Source organism: Physella acuta, unplaced genomic scaffold (assembly GCF_028476545.2).
Source record: "Physella acuta isolate Inbredline_101_S28 unplaced genomic scaffold, ASM2847654v3 ptg000272l, whole genome shotgun sequence".
Classification (NCBI taxonomy): Eukaryota; Metazoa; Mollusca; class Gastropoda; family Physidae; genus Physella; species Physella acuta.
In genome coordinates this window covers 107,501-132,136 of record NW_026731791.1, presented here as the reverse complement: position 1 = coordinate 132,136, position 24,636 = coordinate 107,501, and the positions used below count along the sequence as shown (strand labels likewise).

At 34.5% G+C, this 24,636-nt stretch overlaps 1 protein-coding gene across 6 annotated transcripts in view; it reads right to left on the bottom strand.

The window, feature by feature from the left end:
* LOC131939276 (LIM domain-binding protein 3) overlaps positions 1-24,636 on the bottom strand; it is a 51,661-nt gene that overhangs the window by 12,641 nt on the left and 14,384 nt on the right. For 5 of the 6 annotated variants that reach the window (XM_059297484.1, XM_059297487.1, XM_059297488.1 and 2 more), the window contains exons 2-5: positions 6,186-6,334; positions 4,998-5,073; positions 2,730-3,053; positions 557-757 (exon numbers count right to left, since the gene is read on the bottom strand). In XM_059297484.1, coding sequence (XP_059153467.1) covers positions 557-757; positions 2,730-3,053; positions 4,998-5,073; positions 6,186-6,334 — 750 coding nt within the window. The remainder of the gene's footprint in view (positions 1-556; positions 758-2,729; positions 3,054-4,997; positions 5,074-6,185; positions 6,335-24,636) is intronic. The other variant, XM_059297489.1, reaches the window with a different exon arrangement.

Sequence of the window (24,636 nt, the reverse complement as noted above, 5' to 3'; positions counted from 1 at the left end):
TAAATTTTATTATACGATACGTTTCTATACATTTATTAGTATTAGGAATAAATATAATCTTATAGGGAAAACTATAATAAAATATTAATATTAAAGGATATTATTCAATAATTTCAATAATAAAAATTTTGACTTAGTGATAAATAGGATTCATGGTTAAAATACTCAAAGGTATGTCTTATATGGTATATTATATTTGAATACACTTGTTAAGATAAATTTAAACACTCATAACATACATTTTAAAATGTATTTTAATCTTTTTGTTTAATTTTTAAATTCTAATTTTTGTTTATTTTCGTTGAATATATAAGGAAACACCAAACAATTAAATATTAGTACTTCAAATTACTACATCAAAGAAAACATTTTCTGTAACTCAAAAATAAGAACCTAGTTTTGAAAATTGTAACTAGTCTAGCTATTTAAAATGTTCTAAAAGGAGAATCTAAATAGAAAAAAAAAAACAGAAAACTTAAAAGAAAGATACAAGGGAGCTTATCACAAGAAAATCATTAAGGACACGTAAAAAAAAAAAAAACACAAGGGAGACTACCGATAGGCGACGTCCGATGTTACGACGTGGAAGAGTTGCGGCGCCTGACCCGAAAGATGTGCCAAAGTCGAACCCCCCGCCTCCGAGGTTGCGGAGGCTGCAGACTTTGGGAGGTGGGCCCGTCGCTAGGCGGTCGCCTTCGACGTTTTCCTGGGCGTCGCTGCTGAAACTTTGGGTGTGGACTCTGCCGCCATATTGGGCCTGTGGTTGTTATGGAAACAAGGGCGATAAAAAGTCTGATACTCCGGGAACTACTTCTAACAAGCATAAATTACTTATTACTAATTAAAAGAGTAATATATTTATTTACATTCTGATTGGAAAAACGAAAATTCATTAAAAAAATTTAATTCAAAAATGAAAAAACAAAACATAATTTACTTCAAATTAGGTCTCAACAGAAATAATACAACTTAAAGTTAATAAATTAATAATAAATATGTGTTTAATATGTTCATTTAGCGAACATTGATAGTTCTAGTTTTTAAATCTAAATATGCTGTAAAAAGCTTTAAGAAATAGGTATGTATAAATTATTTAATGACTCAAACTTTAACCAAGAAAAAACTACTAATTAGTCGTTATAGTATATGTAAAAGAAAAAAAACACAAAATGCAAATTAGTAAATAGTTGTTTTTCCATGCAGAAACAAAAGAAAAAAATAAGCAAGGGAAATTGTTCTTTACGCAGGTGCAATATTGCTTCAAACTTCGAGTAATTTTTAATTATTTTTTTAATAACTTTAATGATAATAATAAACATAATATTATTTCACATTGCTGCTATTCAAGTTTAAAAGCTTGGTTTTGACTTAACTAATTTTTTTCTAAATATCCTTTTATGAAATTATAATTGTGATAAACATAGCAATTATTTTAATTGAATACAGAAACTAACTTTACTTTTACTAAGGGTTTTTTAATTAAATTATAAAATTATTTATATTCGAGGTCACAAACTGAAACAGTTTTAGGTTAATTATTTTTATTTTAAAGAGTTAATTTTTAGAATTGTTTTACAAGCTGTTGTTTACGTTAATAATTGCTAATAAACCTAAATTAAAAAGAAAATTCAAGAAGATTTTCAACAGTAAATTTAATTGGTATAATTCAAACAATCAAGAAAAATATTTAAAACTTTTTTAAGCCTATCCTTAAATTCCGTCTGTTCCTCTGATTTGTTATGTAATTTTAACAATTTAAAATTGTGTTTTGCGAAAGAAGCATGCTAACGCTAGTTCAAATTTACTTTAAAATAAAACGTATACTTAGGTTTGAAAGTATGAAATGCAAGCTTTGTTATTGCTACATTGTTATAGCGTTTACTATTGGAAGCAAACAGCACAATATTATGGTTATAGAGTGGTACAAAAACTCGTAAAACATATTAACATAGCCGTAACATTTTAAGGTGAAGTAAGTTAACACGAAAAAAGGTTTGTATATAAAGAAATATTAACTAGATTATAAGTACTTTTTTTAAAAAAATTACTGAACTGTTTGCTGTGTATTTTCTAACGATGCATCTATTGAGACATGCAAGCTGAAACGCTTTTGCAATTTTTAAATTAAGCATTATTTCCCTTTAATCTGAATCTGCGCTTTGAATAAGTGCAACGAATACGTCAATGAAATGAAAGAAAAAAAAACATTCACTAAATTCTAAACAATATTGAAAAGTAAAAAAAATGTAATATTAAAAAGTGTGATTTTTTTGGCAGAAAAGCGAAACAAAATACCATTGAAACATGTAAGCTTCTAGAATATTCCGCTAAACAGAGCTTACGTATTATCCAGGCATAGAACATTAAGTGAAAAATGTATGTTTTTTTTTACAAGTATCAGACCTTACAGTGTGAAAGTACATTGTAGATCTCGTTTCGGTAAAAATACATTTTAATATTATTTTGTAACTTCTATTAAATAATTTCATTTTTAGCACACACAAAAAAACGTATTTAAACTACGAATTTTCTCTTCTTTGCAACGATGCAATTTTACTATTGGTAAGATGAATGTTAGATGCCTTAGATAATACAGAAAACAAATGTGTTAATGTAACATTAGATATTGAAGAAAATAAATGTCCAAAAACGACATAGTTCTAAGCTATGTGGCGCGAAGTATATAAGGACAAAAAAGGGAAGTAAGTGCGTCATCCAGTGGTAAGTACCGAAGAAGAACGCCGTGGGAGGGTGCAGTAGTCTGTTCCAAAACTCAGCCCGCCTCCCCCCAGCTTCGACAGCTTTGAGACCTTTTTGGGCGCGAACTGTTGGGACGCCCATGGGGGCACGGGCGTCGTCGGGATGGGGGTGGTGGGGGGTTGGCTTTGCGTGGAGCGTTGCCTCTGTATTTGGTACTGTGGCGACGCCGGCGGCTGCACATGCAGTGGTTGCATGGTCTGGTATGGGGGGTTGTACTGTGGTTGGTGGCTGACGTCACGCTGGACCATGGTTATGGTTAGGGGGCGGGAGGGTGGGGTTTCGTAGGAGGGGCTCTGAAAGAAAGGGTCACGTGATGGTCATTGGGGGAGACAAAAGTAAAATTTTCAAAACAAAAAAAATATGAAAGTCCCTAAAATATTCTGGAACTTAATTCTGAAAATAAAAATCATGTTAGAACTATTTCCTCTAATTAAAAATGTAATAAAAAATTTAAAATGTAATCGAAAACAAAATATGAAAGTCCCTAACGTCGCGAATGTTTTATTGTAAACTTAGTTTCTTTAACTGTCTAAAACTGTTCCTTTTTGTTACTAAATTAATATTTGCATTTCTCTTTTACTACATATAACAAAATTGTCTTTTTAAAAACAATTATTTTGTACGATTTACTTATTTTTAAACTTAGATTTAACAAAGTCTTACGAAGGTATCAACAAGTTTGTAAAATATCGTATTAAAAATGTTAATTTATGTTCTGTTTTTTTATTTTATTTTATAAAGGAGTATGAAAATTGGGTAAACAAAAATATTTTAAATTCGTGCTTACAGAAAAAAGGTTGGAGGAAGGGTATATCTATAGTACGTAATGTTGGGTAGGATATTTAAAAACAAGGTGGTGAAAAACGAAACAAAAATCATTATAACCGAGTATTTAAGTTTTTGTTTTACCAAAATACGAATCGTGTGAAATTCAAAGAACTAAAAAACATCGATGTAATGTTTGTTTAAACCCATAGGAAGGGGTTTAAAGGGAGGTAAAAAATTCTAAAGCACAAATAATGGTTTCTTTACAGCTACTTTCTTTAACCGATCCAGTCTGGTTAGTACAAAACTGTGGGTAGCCGGAGTCGTTTCGTCGTCGAATAGCTGTTGGAGTTTCTATTCAGCAGACAAAACATTAAGTACTTTATATTAAACCATGTTCAAGAATATTTTTATTTTTTAACGTTGTGTCGTTGCTTTTCGTAAACAGCAATTAATTATTTAGATAAATTTCCTTACAGTGGCTGTAAAAATGTATGTTAAAATCCTCATTAAAAATACATATCACACTGTATAACACCGCGCTTACACTTGTGACATGTAATAAGTGAGTAGCCCCCCCCCCCCCCCCGGCCCTATACATGTTATGATTAAATTAACTTATAGCGAAGTGTAAATGCGGTGTAAGTAGTTAATTTACTGAAACTACAAAACAAACAATGAGTTTATTTTGTGAAATCCATTACTATGTTTTGCTGGAAATTTGTGAAGTGTAATTTACTTACTTACTATTATACATGACTACATATATATATATATATATATATATATATATATATATATATATATATATATATATATATATATATATATATATATATATATATATTTTATATATATATATATATATATATATATATATATATATATATATATTTATATATATATATATATATATATATATATATATATATATATATATATATATATATATATATATATTTATATATATATATATATACATATATATATATATACATATATATATATATATATATATGTATATATATATATGTATATATATATACATATATATGTATATATATGTATATATATAAATATATATATATATATATATATATATATATATATATATATATATATATATATATATATGTATATATATATATATATATATATATATATATATATATATGTATATATATATGTATATATATATACATATATATGTATATATATGTATATATATAAATATATATATATATATATATATATATATATATATATATATATATATATATATATAATGCATTTATACAGTTGTATATCACTGCAGTATAAGAATAATTCTTTAAAGTGATGTGTTTCGACAAATATTGCTGCTCATCTACTTCTTGAAACATTGTTCTAGATCTATACTACAGTAACATTTGTATGTGTTGTGTCCTTAAGAAAAACAAAACAAAATAACAATGCCATGTCAATGCCCATACCTGCAGCGATGGTGCCCTTGGCTTCTGTGTGACGATGGGTGGCGAGAGAGGGCTGACGTGTGTACCAGGGGGTGGCCTGGGGGAGGGGGAGAAGACATTGTTATAAAGTTGTTTACTGGTAGACATTGTAATCACAATTTACTATTATAAATATGATAATTTACTGTTATACAATGTTTTGACAAAACACTGTTATAAACTATAGAGATAATTTACTGGTATAAATTTTAATGTTGGTTTCGTGTTAAATATTGTCATGTTAATTTAACGATATAAATTGTTATGTTGAGTTACGCTATAAAACTAGAAAATTAGATGATAGCCAAAAAAAAAACCCTGTTCGTTTATAATATTAAAACAGTATTTAAGAAACTTAATCTAAGAAACTTAATTGTTTGTTAGTGAAAATATTGCTCTAAATTTGTATGCATTAAAACACGTATCTTAATTAAAGATATTTTTTTAATCTCTCGACCAGTCATGTACTGTAAAGACACGATACAATTCATGATTTGTTATGTAAACAATATGAAAGGGATGATACTTTGGATACCGTGTTTCTTTTAGACTTTATTTTCCGGTTGGGGGGGGGGGGCACTTAAAACTTTCGAGAGTCGGACTAAATTACTAAATTTTGCGAGTGGGGGGTGGTGGCGGGCGGTCACTGATACAGAGGCGTAGCGATGGGGGGGGGGGGGGGGGGGGGCAGGGGGTACATATGTCCCCGGGCGCCGACCTTAGGGGGCTCCAAAATGGGTTGTGAAAACAAATTAAATTGTCATTTTAGCTGCACTTTTGCATTATAGCTTGAAGGGGGGGGGGTGCAAATTGAAAATATGAACATTTGCTCCCGAGGGGGCGCCAAATTGAAAAAGGGTCGCTACGCCTCTGCACTGATACAAGTATATATTAACTATATAAATTCTAATTCATTGGTGGGTGGGAGTGTATTTGTCCTTAGGACCCCCCCCCCCCCCCCTCAAGAGATGACTGAAATAAACATTGTTTAGGTATGGTTGAAGTACGAATAGAGGACGCAGGGCTAAATAACTGCTGTCTACCCAAGACTATTCAGATTTTTCTAGGGGGTTAGGGTATGGCGGGTGTACCCCAGGGGTCCCCATGATTCAGACACGTCCCCTCCTCCTCCTCCACCCCCCGAGTGTACGTGCGTGTAGATGAGCTGACCTGTTGACGACAAGCTGCACCTGCCCACCGCCGTGTTTGATGAGGTCCTGGGCCTGCTTGTGGGTCAGCTGGGCGGCGTCACGGTTGTTGACGGACAGTATGACGTCACCTCTCTGTAGCTCACCCTCGGCGGGGCTGTTGGAGAATACCTGGAGACGAGAGGTGGAAATTTCAGGTAAAATACCTTTAGATGGTTGATAAAAATCTCAGGTAAAATACCTATCAATGGATGATAGAAATCTCAGGTAAAATACCTATCAATGGATGATAGAAATCTCAGGTAAAATACCTATAGATGGGTGATAGAAATCTCAGGTAAAATACCTATAGATGGATGATAGAAATTTCAGGTAAAATACCTATAGATGGATGATAGAAATTTCAGGTAAAATACCTATAGATGGATGATAGAAATTTCAGGTAAAATACCTATCAATGGATGATAGAAACCTTGGGTTACATAAAACCTGAGTACTAGTATTAATCGGATATAAACAATATGTGGTAGAAGAACTGAGAGCTGCTGCAAATCTACGATGGAAATTTAAATGTACGAAAATCACATATTTATGAAGTAAAACCAGTTTTACTCTATTGGAGATGGACAGAGATGCATGCACATTTTTTGTCATCGGTCTATGTCTCAGAAGGGGCGACAGGCTAACCTATCCTAACACATTTATGTTAATAGACAGTGCATAAAAAAAGTAAAAAAAAAAGATTCCTCTATAGACCAAGCGATTGATTTGGCGGATGAAGTAGAGTTAATATGCAGGTATAGTGTGTTCAGCACTATGTCCAGCTGCCTTTACTTTATCTAAAGTGAGTTATGCACTCATCTGAGCTGCGTGGACTCGAGGGCGTTCCACTGACTTTAACGCGGTTTCGAACTAGATACTTTCGGGTTAGCAGTATAGCGATCTACCAGTTATACTATGTATATGGTGCACACATGCTTATAAAAGAAGTATTGAAGTGTACCAGTGTAGAAAAAGTGTAAAAAAAAGTATACCTAAAACGACGTATCAACAAAGGTAAAACAATACGTGATAACACACGCTGATAGAAGTTTCAATAAAAGTAAATAATAAATAATTAAGCGATCAAAAGATTATTCAAAGCTTTAAAGATAAGTAACGTCAAAGTTAAGCATTTTTTAGTACTCAGCTAGGTCCTCTTTTGAAGTGCAGAAATAAAAGTTAATAAAATTATGTTGTACAACAAATAAGCCTATTGCAAAAAGAAGGAAAGGTCTTCTCAACATATTTTCAAAATCTGTATATACTTTTTTTTTTGTTTTAATTGCAGAAATTAATCTAATCTAACGGCCAATTAAAATTTGAAAGGCTTAGATATTATATTTAAGCATGTTCTTTTAGAGTTGTTGCTATAATTTAAGGGTCCCTTTATACGAAGAGGGAGGTAAATGAATCTTCCAGATAGACAACGTAGCTGCGCAAATGAAAAACTTTCATAAAAAGTACTAAAAAAGATAAATAAATTATGGTTTTACCCCACCCTAAGAAATCATCCCCCACTTAGACTTGGTGTGGACAATCTATACTAAGACTAATTAAAAACAAATGTGACAGAGAGAATTTGAGAACCGCCCAAATACACAACTATAACAGCCACAAGTTATCAAACCCCGACCAGCTTTTAACCCCTCCCCCCCCACGATTATATATACACCCGATAGAGAGACTCCAAATAAACCGAGGTCCAGGAATAGATGCAATTCAACACCACTAGGAATGAAGCAAAACATGACCCCATCCCTCTCTTCCCCGCCCCACCCATACATACATTTAAACCACTGTGTAGCGAAACATGGCTATACATTACATTGGAGCTGTCTTTGACTATACATCTGAGTGACTTTTGTTTATTTGTGAAGTGGAGTAAAGTTGGAATCCGAACGTATAGGCTGGAGAAACTCAACAAGTTGGCAAACAGCAGTATTCGACGGAAATATCTATATCAGTGGTTCTTAACCTTTTGAGTGGTACTGGACCCCACCAGTCTCATATCCGTATTAACCTAACCCTTCTTAATAGTTCTATCGTTTGCAATGACAAAATCCTATTCTTAAGCTTTTGAGTCAGATGTGTATCTTGAAATCCACTGAACCCATTAGATTGTCTCACCGAACCCCAGAAGTTTGATCGAACTATATAGTCAACAATCGACCGACCCGTGATTTTTATTTATTCTCTAACTATGGGACTGAAACTAAAATATATTGAACCAGGTAAAAAAAAAAACAACCACTGATCGTTACAATCACCCATCTACAGACCTTTAATTTTTATTTATTCTCTAGCTATGGGTCTGAAACTAAAATATATTGACCCATACTTAATCCCACCAGATAATTTAGGTTTAAACCTCTCGTAGTTTTGTGAATGGTACATTGCCTAGGCTTGTTGCAGGGTCTTGATAACAATCAGTATCTGTTTTACATCTTTTCGGTTTATGCAACACTGAAGGGGATCGGCGTGGTCGAGTCGGTAAAGTTCATGGTTGCTAAATAGAAATGTCTAGAGTTTGAGCCCCCTAGCAGATGAGGCTCGATAGCTTAGGACAACAACTCTTCCAAAATCAAACAACCGCTGCCTTGTAGTTTGTTTTTTGTTGGACAAAGGCTATGAAAACAAATCCAGAAACAAAAACAGGCTGAAATCGGAGTCAAAGTCCTGTACTTCACGTAATAAGTTGACACGTAATACTTAATTGTGTCGAAGGAGAACCCTTCCAATATTAAAATTAAGATCGAAGAAGAAGAAAACACCGGCAGACCAAAAGACAAACAAGGCGAACTGATAACAGCTGATACTCAGGTAAACCCATGATGGTGTAGTGACATCCATTTCTATGCGAATACCTCCAGCAACTCAATGACTTCGACAGTTCGTGCAATTAACCGGCAGCCGGTTAACTTAAGCGAGATAACCGGCAGCCGGTTAACTTAAGCGAGATAACCGGCAGCCGGTTAACTTAAGAGAAATAACCGGCAGCCGGTTAACTTAATAAGAGAGATAACCACAAGACGTCAAGTGACTTTTAAATCAACAAATCAACATTCCGGTCATTAGTGGGCACGGTGGGTATTTACATTGTTTGACAAGACAACCCGGCTAGCTTAGCGGGTTGCTGGTTGGTCACTGTGTACAGGTAGGTGGTTGAGAGATTGAGATTGATGGACCGGGGAACTGTTTGTTTTTACAGGGCTGTTCTGACGACAGTTGTAGTTTTAAACATGCCTCTAGGTTTATATTCGTTTCTCTAGCCCCCTTCGTGTAATATTTGCTAGATGTAGCCTTTCTAGCACTATCAGCTTCATGTAGCCCTTGGTACACTATCTTCTCCTTGTAGCCACCTCATGCAATATTTGATTTCTTTAGTACCCGCCAGGTTTAACCTACTCGCTTGGGTCTCTCAAAGGTTTACTATGTTGATAAGTGTAAGCTATTTATGTCTAATGAATAACTCAAATAGAATAACGACACAGGTATTCCGACACAGTATATCATGTAAATCAACGTCCGAACTGGACAAGTATATAACAAGCAAACAGATACATCGTGAATCCTTTAGGCACAAGAACTCAGCACAAAGGCTCAGCTACAGCTTAGGGTCCCCGCTTTCTTGCAGGGATCCACAAAAGTATTTTCTTTAAACCGCATACATTTTGTCGCCAAATATACTTTTTAACATTTAAATCCTTTTTTTTCAAATTACAGTTCTTAACACACATTCTTTTCTGCAAAGATCTTTTTAAAAATGCAATTCTGCACTGACATAATATATATTGGCTAATAAAGAGCCTATTATGAAAAAGAAAAGGCTTAGGTCCTTATCAAGTCTAAATCCGGTCCTGCAATAACCAGCAACTTGAACACTGACCCATTACGCAATGACATCGTTACTTACACTGTTGTATGCCCTCTTGTTTTTCGTGGATAATTTCTGTATTCCCCAAACACTCAAATCACATCTCCTCATGAAGTTGGCAGCATACTCTATAACCCAGCGACCAGACCACCCATCCAGTTGGCCATCGATATGTGTAAGGGTGTGGTCGAGTAATAGAGCGCAGGTCTAGTGTGTAGGTTTCGATTTCTATAAAACGCTGATATTACAGCTTTAGCCTAAGCCTTTTCCTTCCTTTGATTTAACAACCCGACATAATCAAAACTTAAAAGCAGAACGCCCCCCCCCCCCCAACCCTTAATAATACCTGTGATTATTGACACACAAGGCATATCTGCCCACTACCCCCTCTTTAGCTGTCATTAAATGATTTGAAAGACATCCCCAACACATCAAACTAGTACCTGTAGTTAAACAAATTAAGAACACCATTCCTATTTCAGTCTGCTTTTAGTTGTGATATGAAGGAAATACCCCTACATAATCTAATTAGTAGACTTGATATTAAAAAACATCTCGCACCTTCCCCATTACCAACGTTCTGTTTGTTTTTTTTTAAATATTTTTATACTGCTTATTTATAGCTCCTAGTAAACCCCTCTCAAATTTCAAAAACATGTTTAATTAACAATATTAAAAAAATTAAACACCTGACTTAAACACATTGCTTCTTGTGATGAAGGCTCTTAGAAAGATATTCAGCAAAGCGGCATAACTCTGTTTTCACTTAATCTCCCAGCTTGGCAGGGGCAACATGTGTTGATACACAAGGTAGTTTATGATGATGTTTGTTGATGTTGTTGTGTGGGCGAGACACTCTACAGATAAGCTGAGGCAGACGGAGTACCTGTCTGCTAAGGGAGCCAATGATTGGTTACCATTTTTATATCGTCAGAGTCTAAGCCAAATAAATCAAGTTTTCAGATGTAAAAATGAGTTGCAGACCAACTTGTTAACAAATTCAATAAACACTTTTATAAGATCAGATTTGATTTTCTGAGCCAAATATACAAAATTTCTGATTTTAAAATAAAATAAATTTAAAAATTGTCTGTAGAAAATGTTACTTTAAGGTATTTAAATCGCATTTCAGTGTTAACCAAATTAACATCTAATTTCTATGGAAAGAGATATAAAACACACTATGTAAGATATCTAGCTGTAAAGAGAAGTTCAATCAGCCTAGATTATAAGCTAAAACACAAACATAAACTTTATAAACTACTCTACGTTCATCATAACTAAACATATCTTGTTTTTTTAAACATTTATAAATAGACGGCTCAATTAGAATAATTTATATTTGTAAGTAAAGACAAATTTATTCAAATAATTTTAATAATTATATTTTTTGTGTATATGACGTTGAGACCGTAAAATGCAGATCCTTATTCAACTTGTGGGAGGCATTGTTTGAACTTTATCATTTCTATTATATAACATTGACTTTCTAACACCTTTAAATCTTAAAGACTTAAATCTTAAAATCATCTAGAGGATTCATAAATTCAGAGGCCCTTTAAGGCTGCCCGATTAACCTCCCACTTTATCCGCCACCTCTTAGGAGTAAAGAAAAAAATACCATAAAACTGTTTTAGATATCATAGGTTCTAACTCCACAACAGAGATGAAACCAATGTATAAACATCCACATTTTTTAAAATCATTTCTAACCACTTATTTTAGCTATACCAGAAAAGTAACCACTTATTTTAGCTTCAAACCACATTTTTACCTTAATCTAATATCCGTCTCACGGTGTCCGTAGGTTGAAGGTAAAAATATGTTTAATGTAATACAAAAAATAAAAGTAGCACACACCGGCGCCTCACCTGAACTATGCCACTTACCTGGCTAAGTTTTTTTCAGAAGAGAGAAGTTCTGCGATACCAAAAACAGGTGGTGAAAGTTTTTTTAACGATTTAAAAATAAAAAATAAATTCTTCCTTACATGAGTTTCCAAGTTTGAGACGGCAGATGTTGTGTTGTGTGTGTGTGTTGTGTGTGTGCTCTGTGTGTTTAGTGTATTTTAAGTGTCGTGTAGTGTATGTGTGTTTATGCGTGTATATGCGATGTTAGGGATGAAGTGTAAACCTTTATGTCTCTGATAGCGATGACGGGTGATCATGAGCCTTAATAGTTAACCGTATTTAATACGACTAAATACCTTAAAACAATAAAAAAATAAAAGATTATTAAAAAAATGTATGTCTCTATTTCTATACAATATTATTTTTTTTCACCACGAATGGCTATTTAAAACTAAAAAGAATTAAGTTTATAAAATAATTATCTTTTTGTCTTAAGAGTATTCAAATAAATAATCAACAACCGCATTTACAATAAAAAATAAAATGTATTAAAATCTAGCTATGACATAAAGAAATACAAACAGCGCTTTGTTTGGATCTTTGAAAACGTAAGAGTAAAAATAAATAATCAACAACTGCATTTAAAAAATGTAAAATGTATTAATATCTAGTTGGGTTGATTTAAACATTTTTAATACAAGCAGCGTTTTACTTATATGTTCTATAAACTTGACCACAGAGTAAAAAAAAAACTATCAACAAACTGCATTTAAAAAAATTCAAAATGTGTTAAAAATCTAACTATGTTGATGTAAAATACGAGCAGCAGTGTATTCGAGCTCTCTAAAAGCTTAACCACAGGTGTATAAAAATGTGTAAGATATAAGTAATTCGCGATAAACGTAAGGAATGTGTGTTGTAAGTGTTAGTTCCTGTAACAGGCCTATGTAAAAAGCATGTCGGTTATTAGTTCCTGTAGCAGGCCTATATAAAAAGCATGACGGTTATTAAATCCTATAGCAGGCCTTGGTTATTACTTCCAGAGTTTCTTCCAGGCATCTCTTCGGGGGGGCTAAGCCCCCCCGAAAAATTTTTACCGCCCCCCCGAACGAAATGAAATTTATATAATTTATATAGAAAATATATACTTTTAACAGTGTCCGCCCCCCCGAAGAAAGTTTACCGCCCCCCCGAAGATTTCAAGTGCCCCCCCGGAGAAAAATGTCTGGAAGAAACACTGATTACTTCCTGGGGTAAGCCTAGTTAAAAAGCATTTCGGTTATTGAGGGAGTGGTTTTTTTAATTATAAAACGCTGCACTAAACGCTGCGGTAATACAATTTACACTTTCTTTAGGGGTATATGCAAGCATACCTGGCATAAAGAACAAGGAGATTTTTTTTCCACCTACTTATGTTGTAGCTTACTGAGAATGTATGTGATTCAAACTTTTAGAATTCCCGTTAACTTTCCAGCATTGCTTGAAAACTAAAAATGTTCGGTAACTTTCTAAACAAACCTGAAGCTGTAAAGAACAAGAAAGTTGTCAACAAGAATAAAACAAGAAATGCTAGACAAGTGGAAAAAATCTGAACGTTACTGAGTTAAAGGATAAAATGTTGTTTTTCCGAAGTGCGCAAAGCACTTTTGACAAAACGTAACCCGATCTATTGCCAATATAAAAACTACTTCTAGAAGATTTAGCGTTGCTGCGACTAACATATGAAGGAATTCCATTAAGATCTGCATTTTGTCAGGCTATGAAAACACGAAGTGTATGATTGTTACTTTGTAACATATTCTGCTGAATCTTACAGGTACAATTTTTTGTCAACGCGTTCATGCTATAGCTTTTGCCTACGTGTTAAATGTTTACATGTTAATTTAATAATTTGTACCACGATTGCCTAGTGTCAAAGTTTACGTGGTAATGTAATGTAATTAAGGGTACGATACTTACAAACATGCTAAAGATTACACGTTCATATAATGGTGTGCACGATAATTACCTACGAGCTAAAGTTTACATGCTTATGTTGTGATTTGCAAAAGGTTTGCCTACGTGTTAAAGTGTACATGTTACATGATGTGCCCGTTGACTACCGCTGTGCTGAAATGTACGTGTTTAATAATGTGTACGTAATGTGTACGAGAATTGCCTACGTGTTAAAGTAATAATGTGTACTCTGTTCCCTTGCCTGTGTAAAAAATGTATCGGCACAAAAGTATCTTTTTGCCTTGGATCTAAGCCAAGCCCTTTTCCCCATATATATCAGAGCAACTATGTCAAAATATAATTTAAAAAAAAAACAACACACTTTATACACAGTATAGAAAGTTGTGTTGTTTTTTTGTTACAAAAGACACCGAAGCGACCGATACTTCAACTAACAAGAAAAATCAAAGAAAACCACCACAGAGTGTCAAGCCATTAACTAGCAAACAAGCTAAAATAAGAGGAATCTGGGCTTGGTTCCTCACCTGAAATGTTGGTGCCAGAATCTAAGGTGAGCTGGGGAGGGGGGGGGGGGCAGATACAGGTATTTTCTGTCGAGTCAACAGTTTTTCTGGGTAGAGGGGTTTTGGAAGGGGTGTCGAAAATAACACAATGTGCTCTTTAACTGTTGAGTTTTGTTGCGAACTGAAATAGTTGTCTATTTTAAGATTATAGGCGTTAGGGTCGATGTTTTAAAATGTGAACGATTTTGAACGAATTTTGAGTGAAACAAGTTGAAAAAAAAACAAAAATGAAAATAAATTTTTTATAGGAATAGACATAAATATTTAAAACAATAAATCAGAGCAAAAGAGGAGGAGTTAAAATAAAACAACTGTAGTGTAATTACCTCCAATACATGTAACAGTAATATAAAAAGGACATCATTATTGTGTCTAGATTTTACATAAAGAAAAAAACACAACTATTACACTAAGAGCTTTGACAGATGTAGGCCTAAAGTGGTTCAGATGGATGCCATTTATTTATTTTATGGTAAACAATACTGATTAAGGTAAACAATATTAATTGTGGGACAAGCCAGTTTATAACGTGTATATGTCCATATATTTATATGAATGTAGTTTCAGTGTGGCTGTTTATTGAGAAAAGATTTTCCGACATTTAGATGTAGATGACATGATTTAGATGGCAGATGGATGCCATTTTTGTCTTTTATGGTAACCAATGTTGATAGAGGGACAAGAGAGTTTAAAACGTGTACATATCGATAAATGTGTTTGAATGTAGTTCCTGTGTGGCTGTTTATTTAGAAAATGTTTTCCGACATGTAGATGTAGATGACATGATGTAGATGACATGATGTAGATGTCACCTATGCATTGAACGGCCTGACGTGTTACACCTTGATCGTGGCGACTGCCCTGACATTTAGGCTCATGCTTAGCTAGTTAAGTGCAGAACAAGGGCGACCACCAGGATATTGTTCAGGGGAGGTCACGTTGTCATTCAACTTTGGTAGAGCTATAAACAGGTGTATCATTAAAACCAATGGATGTTGCTTAAGTAGATGGTCTGATATTTCATGAAATCAAGTAAATTTTGAAATGTGTTTTCAAATGTAAACTGTACATTACCTTCTTCTTCGTCCTTAATTGTTATTTTGTAGCAGATATCTAAATAAGAGCAATATTCAATGCAGAAGTTGATTTTTTTCTTTTCTTTTATTCTCCCTTTTCTTTTGCTTCGTCATTAATTTTTTATGTTGGTAAGGATTTCCTCCAATACAATTAAGTATTACGTAAAGCAAACTAACGCTGTAAATTACATGTCTGCGGCGGAAAAAAGTATTACATGTCAACTTGTTATGCGCCTTAAAGGCAGTTGAGTCTGAATCCATCCTGCTTTTCCTTCTGGATTTGCTTTCTTAGCCTTTGTACAACCAAGAACAATCTACAAGGCAGCAATTAGTTGAGTTTGGAGTTTTATCTTCTAAATGGATTGCAATCACCAGCTATCAAGCCCTATCTCCCCGGGGGTTCGAACTCGGGATTTTTCGATGTAGCAGCCATGAGATTTACCGACCCGACCACGCGTACTACAAGATGGGTTGCGGTCCCCAAGCTATCGAGTCTCATCTACCAGGGGAGGGAGGGAGGGGGGGGGATACGGGATTTCTCGGTTTAGCAACCACGATGTTTACTACTCCGACCCTTTTTTTCTCTACAAGAAGTATCACTGAGGCTCATCTTCACGGAGATCAAAGCTCGAGATTTTTGAAATTAGCAATCACACCGTCCAATAAGCGAAACAATTAGAATTCAAAAATAGTCGGTTTGTTGCAAATCTATTAACCGGATACGGAAATGAAATAGACAGTTGATATAATTGATGAGATAACTGTGTCCGGCATTCGGCTGTAAACATGGATGTGTGATAACACATATCACACAGAACAGAACGATGGGTAAAGAGTTGGGTGTATTCAGAGGCGTAGCGGGGGGAGGGGCGGGGCTGCGGACCGCACCGGTTGACACCAATAAGTGCCGCACCGGGTGACACCCGACCTCGCTACGCCACTGGGTGTATTGTATTCTACAGGAGATATGACGAAGAATTCCCGTTGTACAGTCACTCGACTATTATATGTAGGGGCACAGGGTGGTATATAGATATATTTTGTAATTTAGTTTGTATGTAGTCTGTGTATTGTTTGTGTGTAATGTGCGTACAGTTCAGAGGTAGTGAGCGAGTAGCTTTTACGAGCTGTCTTAGTTTGTCTGTAGCTTGCATATAGGCTGTGTCGTCTGTTTACAGTGTATGTGTAGTTGGTATTTAGTTTGTGTGTAGTCTGTGTGTAGTTTTATGTGTAATCTGTGTGTAGTTTGTGCAGAGATTATGTGTAGTTTGTGCGTTCCTTGTTTAGTTAGTGAAATACTAAGACGCCACTATTTTTTTTTCATTTAACGGTGTCATGCTTTTAGCGACTCCAAGCTTTCTGACAAAAAAAATTAACAACCAGTTTGCAACCAAGATTCGAACACACGTCCATTTGTTATTGGGAACTTTCTTGTTACCCGGTCTTCATGAATTCTCCAAAAATGTAATTTTCCAAATATTGATTTCACATGTATATATATTCCTCAGTCGCTCATTTCAGATACACGAAAACAACATAAGAAAATTAGGACATTTAGTTTACCAAGTGAAAAACCTTGATATTTTTCTTCCTAAATATAAATTAGTTATAAAAATAACTCTAATGATAAAAATTTTAAAACTCATTAATGTGTGATAACATTTTAACCCAATCATCTTGTTAATAGGATGCAAAATGGTTCTTAATTAAACAACCCATACTATGTAATTAGCTCTAAAAAAATACGGATTAATCTTCATAAGCTCTTGCAGCTAATTGCACCCATGTTCCTACATCCCTTGTATGACGTAAACAAATTTTCTTTAAAAAAAACATCCTCCATGTTTTTTAAATATTTTTTTCTCTTTAATTACCTGCATGTTGTAAGCACAGCGAGCGCTAGTTATGCATGTTCTGGGAGCTGTTTACACGATGCGAACGTGCAAGGGAACCGGCAGATGTTAGGTCCGTACCCACAAAACTAAATGGGGTGAGCCTCGATCAAACACACCTCTCGTTATGGGGAGTGAAACAAAAAATTCTGAGCTATTTTTAGCAAAGCTATCGAAAAGCTCTCTAAATGTTAGTTATTACTCTTGTAAGATGTAATGTAAATACGATTTAGAAGTCGTAAGGTGATGATGGGAATTGATTGAAGAATCAAGATTCAGATAACTCAGTTTATTTGCCCAAACTAAGGATTATTAATCAACCTTAAAAAAAGACGGAAGTTTGTCTAAAGATTCTATGCCTAAATAAGACAAATGCCCGAATGAATTTTTTCCCCAAATGCGACAAATACTCGAATAGATATATTTTCTTACGTGCAAACTGACTTTCAGCATGTGGCATCATTGCATTTGTCTCATTCGGGCATCTATTGCATTCGGGCAAATATCCATTCGGTAAATGGCTTTTGAGCAAATTTCCTTCGGGCAATTATCCATTCGGCCAAATGTCCTTTCCGGCAAGTGTCTTTGGACAATTGTATATTCAATAAATGGTCTTTGGGCAAATGTCCATTCGGGCAAGTGTCTTTGGGCAAATGTCCATTCGGTAAATGGTCAATGGGCAAATGTCTATTCGGGCAAGTGTCTTTGGGCAAATGTCCATTCGGTAAATGGTCAATGGGCAAATGTCCATTCGGGAAAATGTCCATTTGGCCAAGTGTCTTTGGGCAAGTGTCCATTCGGGAAAGTGTCTATGGGGCAATTGTCGTAGACCCAACCTCAAGAAATGAACACAATAAAAGAAAACAAGTCCAGGCGTCTTCATTGAAATGTTCAGCAACAACGAAACGAGAAAATCTAACCTAAAAGTGTGCACGCTTCTGATTTTGTTCATTAAAAATTTGTTTGCAATCAACATCAGTTTTGTCGTGTGTAATATTATGACGAAATAAGCATTGTTGTGTTTTATAGTGTTTGAGTTACCATAGTGGTGTTTATGGCATCATACCAATAAGAGAATATAAGCATTACTAATATTGGAATTCTATTATGTTGACTAAAGCTGGTCGAAAAAATGTCTAAAAAATAAAATTCCCCGTCTAAGCAAAGTCAAAAAATATTATTTAATTAGATATTTTTTAACTCAACATTAACTTCCTGCGTCTTATCATTCGTTGTTAATTAATTAAATCCAATAATCTGATGTTTTTAAAAATAAAAATAATTTTTTTTTAAATTTAACAAGGAACATCCGGCAGAAGTAATCCGGTTACATAAGATTTCCGGCATAGTTTTCCCGGTAAATTTTTAGTTAAAATTGTTGTGTCGACCTGCGGTGTTTACTTTAATTGGACTACGCGTACGTAGAATTAAGCTGGAGTGCATTCAAACTGAATTAGCTGGTGGGCTGGTGTTTATATTTTTTATAACAGGCCAAGCATACACATATTTAGATATTTATTGACGTTTTCATAAGTCAGGTAGCCTAAATGTGTGAGAATTCAGAATTGTTTAAAGATTGTAACAAATATTTTACAAACACAAAGTGATATAATCATAGTACAAAATACGACGGCTTTTATGTCTGTTTGTGTTATGCAAAATCGAAACAATCTTGCTCAGACTTTTCGTTTGTGTTATCGGGGTGTTGTGTTAAAGCAAGGTCATGTTGTGAGCCTGATTTCAAAATATTGAGTTCTTGAACTATGGTAAATGTGTGTATTTAAATATATTAAATATGTGTATATATGTGAAGTGTGTATACTATATGGGCCAAATGATAGTGTATAACTGATCACAAAATATTGAATTCTAGAACATTGTAAAATTTTTGTTCTGTAGAGTCCCAAGCTAGCTATATAGTTGATCACAAAATATTGAGTTCTAGAACTATGTTAAATTTTTGTTCGGCATAGTCCCACTTTGGGTATAGTTTATGACAAAATATTTTGTTCATGAGCAGTGTTCAAATGTTTATTCTGAAAGGTATCCTTATTGTGTGTTTGAAAACAAAAATGTCAGTTGTAGAACTGTTAACATATGTATTCTTTACAGCCTATTAAATGTGTGCTGAGTATAACCCCAGTCGTGTTGTGTACTTTATCACATACAGTTATGTTCTAGAGATCTATGAAATCCTGTGTGCTCAAAAAAACAATAGAGTTCTAGAAATAACGTTAAATATTTGTACTCTGTATAGTTCCCGTTGTGTTGTGTACGCAATCACATACAATTAAGTTCTAGAGATCTGAGAAGTCCTGTGTACAATTCGCATTCTTCAGGTACCTGTGATTCTTAAAATAGTCTGAACTTTTTTTCAAATTCCCCAAGTTCATCAACTACCTTATCTGCTGGTTCGGCTATCTGAAAATATATGTCCTTATCTACGGCCTCTGGCGCTTATGTAATAAAGAAAGCTAAAAATAGAAATAGTTTTCCCCCATAAATTGAATTATTGGCGACAATCCAAAATATTGTATAGTCATCAATACGTTTTCAGAATTATAGTAACGTTCCCTTTTCGAACCTGACGGTTCATGGGGCAAGTGGAGTAGAGTTCACCTGTTTCGGTATTGAATACCTCAACTTATTTAATATAATTTATAACTACACGTAAAGAGAGAGTAAGAGAGAGAAAGGGAAAAGGTGAAAGGTGAAAGGGAAAGAAAGAATTTAGTGGATTAAAATCCTTAATATTTACATGCTGTTGCTAGGCTTACAAACTACTTTTAAATGAGGCACATGTGCGCTGAATTGCAGATTGTAAAAAAATAAGAAAATTATTGAATAATTTTACAGAGCAAAATCTGTTTTATTCATTATTTAACTACATGATTATGTACTTGACGGGTAATCATTTTGAGCAAACTGTGACTGTGCAAATTCAAGAGTCCATGATTGGATATGTTAAAGTTAATTAATGTTATCTCAACTGTTTGTTAATGTTATTCTCATGTTATAGTACTAACGTGACGTTATCTCAATTGTTTGTTAAAGCTATTGTGACGTAAAGAGTACTAACATACTAATTTTAGACAGTATTACCACTTATGACAACAGTATTATCGCCCTTTATTTCTATTAACTGTTACATAAAAAATATTGTTTGTCATTATCTAGGAACTACAAATGTTTTTTCTTATATATTTCTTAATACATTATTGACTGAGGCTCGCCTTTTGTTTCTTTTAACTGTTACATCCAAAGAATCATTTTTTTTATTTATCTAGAATCTTTACAAATGTTTCATCGTATACATTTCTCAATACATAATCGACGGAGGTTCGATCAACATTGGGAAATGGCAACAAAAAAATCACGCCAGATTTATTTAGATGACAAACTCCCCTCTAAAGGTGAGTAAACAAGACCAGATCTGTTTCGGAATGTCAAGGTAAGACTTTGTCAGGTTCACAGATTATCTAATCTAGTCTGTCTAAATGGGAATGCGTAATTAGGTTTAACCAGGTATTACTATCAATGGCAGAGTTAAATAGTACGGATTAAGACTATGAGATTAGTGTTTATTGGGTTTGGATTAGAATTAACTCATTAACCTATTATCATGCGCAGACCACAGTTTAAAAATAGAAGTAGTTCAGTATGAAGCGCAAAGCAAGTCTGGTTAGAATCAGTGACCTGACGTTACAGACATACGAATCAATTTACATTCTAGATTGATGTTCATCGCATCGTCATAGAACGGTCTATAGAGCGTGAAGTTCTTTTATGTACCTGACGGACATTAGGCAAATGGAGTAGAGTTAACCTGTTTCTGTGACCTAGACATATGAAGGGAATAGGGTGGTCAACACTATACCCAACCGCCTTTTACTTTTCATAAAGTGAATCGGTTAATCATCAGAGCTGGGGGGATTCAGGGACGTTCCATGGAGTGGAAACTCAGATTCGAACTTGAGACCTTTGGGTTAGTGTTGGCACGTTCTACACTTCGACCACGCAGTCCCTTCAGATAATGGTGAACTCAAAATTTTCTCGAGTGCCGGATCTGAACTCTAGACTAGCATTCGTGCGCTCTACCGTTTGATCACGCCATATCAAAAGGTTGACAATGTTTCCTACCACTGTCCCAATATAGGTTTGTTTACTATGACTAGATCTGCTGACAGTAGGTATTACGTTAATACACGCCTTTTCTAACTTCTTCGTTCTTAATTCTAGTTTTGGAAGAAATTTCCTCCAACACAATTGAGTATTAGTGTCAACTTGTTATATGCCATATAGGCTGTTGACTCCGATTTCAGCCTGCTTTTCTTTTTTGATTTGCTTCCATAGCCCATTGTCCAACCAAGAACAAACTACAAGGCAGCAGTTCTTTGATTTTGGAGTTGTCTCTCCTAGATGTGTTGCTGTCCCCAGCTGTCGAGCACCATCTGCCTGAGCTATTCTAACTGACCGACTAATTGCACCATAACTGACACCCGAACCTTCCGTTCAAATCTTGCTACCACCTCACACACTCTCAGCTTCAACCCCCAACTCTCCCCCACCCACACTATCTACCTATGCTAAACACAAAACAAACTCGTCAACATAAATTCTGTTTTAATTTATTAATAAAGTTCTATTTAAATGTGTTTTGATCTGTTCATCTCTTAAGGCTCCCTCATTCCACCCCCCCTTGTCCACAGGCTTCCCCCTCCCCAGCTTTCCCCCCACCCTAATAAACAGCCCCTCCCCAACTCCCACCCCCCCCCCCCCCCCAATAAACATGAACTCAAATCTCTCACACACTTCCTCAATTAAATCCCACAGCTTTTATGGCAAGCCATACGTCCGTCTTTTTTCTCAGCCCTGCCCGCATTTACCTGGCACACCGTCTTCTAATGACCGTCTATATTATTTTTAAACGTCGAAAATAACCTCAAGCTTGCAATGCCTGTAAACTAAAACCTATCCTCTTCCAAAGATTCGTAACTCTGGTTTTTTTTTAAAATGGTTTACCTCCCTTTAACCAGGAGTTTCATCACGGATTTGATGACGTTATCCACAGATATCGCAATACAACCTTCTTAATGTCTCTTCCATGTTATTTTTATCTTTCCCTTCCCATACTTTTCAGTTCAGAAATGTTTTTTTTCTTTTATTTATTTTTTTCCTATATATTTCTGTGCATGTATTGCACACAAAAAGCAACACCCACTTTTTTACATTGCACTGAAGTTTGAATAACCCTAGAGAAATTGATTTTATGTGTACTGCATAGATTTGACACGTAGATTTTGTCAACGGAATCCTTGAATAAATCACGCTGAACTCAATATAAATAAGAAGCTTGAATATAGAAAAAATTTAGGTAAGCGAATCTGATTTTTACATCTAAAAAGGGCGTTGGCCTTACAAAAAATGATGCCTTAGAAATAAGGTTAACCTCTCTTTTCTAATCTAATTAAAATTAAAGTATTAAAGTATCGACACTTACTACATTATTCTAAGTTATAAAACTCTATACAATGTACGTAACTTTTCAATAGACAAATATTTTTTTAAACTTTCGTCAAGGCTGTTACTACTAGGCAATATTTTTGTAAAGGGCAATAAATCTATCAGCTGTTGGTGTGTTTGTTTTGCTTACTTTTAGGGCATTCATTTCGAATTCAAACAAGGCAACAAATACCCTAGCTACGCCACTAGCTTGTGTTGAATTATAGTCTTGCCTCTACATTTTTCTAAAAAATTTCCTCGACGTGTAATAACATTAGATTTAATAAACGGAAATAAAAATGTAACATTTTTTGTTCGCTACGTGCCTGCCAATATGAAAATAAGCTTAAAGGTTACCCGTTGTTATGAAGTAAATATTGCTTTCATTATGTGGTTAGCGGGGAGGGCAAGGTACATCAGTCTACCTTGATGTTTGATATTTACTGTGGGTTTTTTTTTTACAGGTGATAGGGAATTGGTTTTATTTATTTACCTGTGCAAGGTGGAGGAAAAATGCAAACGGTCACCTTTCTATCAGGAAAAAGCTAAGCATATTGCAGGTGACAAGGGGAGAGAACTGCTAGGAGAGACAACCTTTAGATGCGGTGGGATAATTCGTTGTCAGGGGAGTTAAATCTGGAGGCAATGATGGGTTCAGGGGTTCTAAAATAGTTTTGTTATAGTAGATTTGTTATATTCAACATGTGGTATTATATTAAATGTTAATACATTAAATTGTTTGTTGTTTTTCAAGCAACTAGTACTATACAAAAGTGACGTTATAAAACAAAAAATAAAAACTTTTTATGTTTCGTAGAGTAGTATAAATAATTTATCACAAAAGTTAGGCATGGTAGCTAACAATCTAAGAACCACTGTATAAATGGCAATGCGTAGAAAAGTGACGTCAATCAACAATTGGTAGCAGTGGGTGGGGGTGGGGATGGGCCAAAATGTTTTGGTCTAATTAAAAAAAAAAAACCTATGGAATAAGAACAAATATTGTTGTATAACTTTCATAATAGCCTGTAATGCTAGATCCACTGTTCAAATAGACGAAACGGGGGAATGACGTCAATAAACATTGTTTGGGGAGAATGTGTGTGTGGAAGGGGTGGGGGAGGGAGGACCGGTGTACCTAAATCATACTTTTTATGAGAAATATATACATCTTTATTGTTTAGTTTTGGTGATATCACGTGGAGCTTAGAAGAAATCACCAAAATGATCATTTGTTTACGTAAATGATAAATATTATATTTTGTAAACAGAGTATCTTACCTGTAAGATGTATTAAATTGCCATTTTGTAGGATCAGCATTGTGTTTTCGTTGTGTATGCGTATAACATCAAGCTTTATTTATGTGTTAGAAACTAAGAATGTATGTGTATGACAAGTATGTAAGCTATGTGTATGTGTACATTTAGTGCCGGAAAGATGCGCAATGGAAAACTTCGCACAAAATAAGTGCAAAAGGGCAATTTTGTTTTCTTAAATCGAGCATTAATAGTTTATAGACATTTGCAAATAGTGACTAAATGTACATTATAGCATAATAAATCAAATTTCCACAAAAAATGATAAAATTAAAGTGTATTAGTATAATTAATTTGTATTTGCGCATTTTTCTGTATGCGCAGTTTTCCGATTTCGCATTTTTCTGGAAACCGTACATTTATGTCTGTAAATGATCTTGCTTAAAGAAGTTATTGCAAGG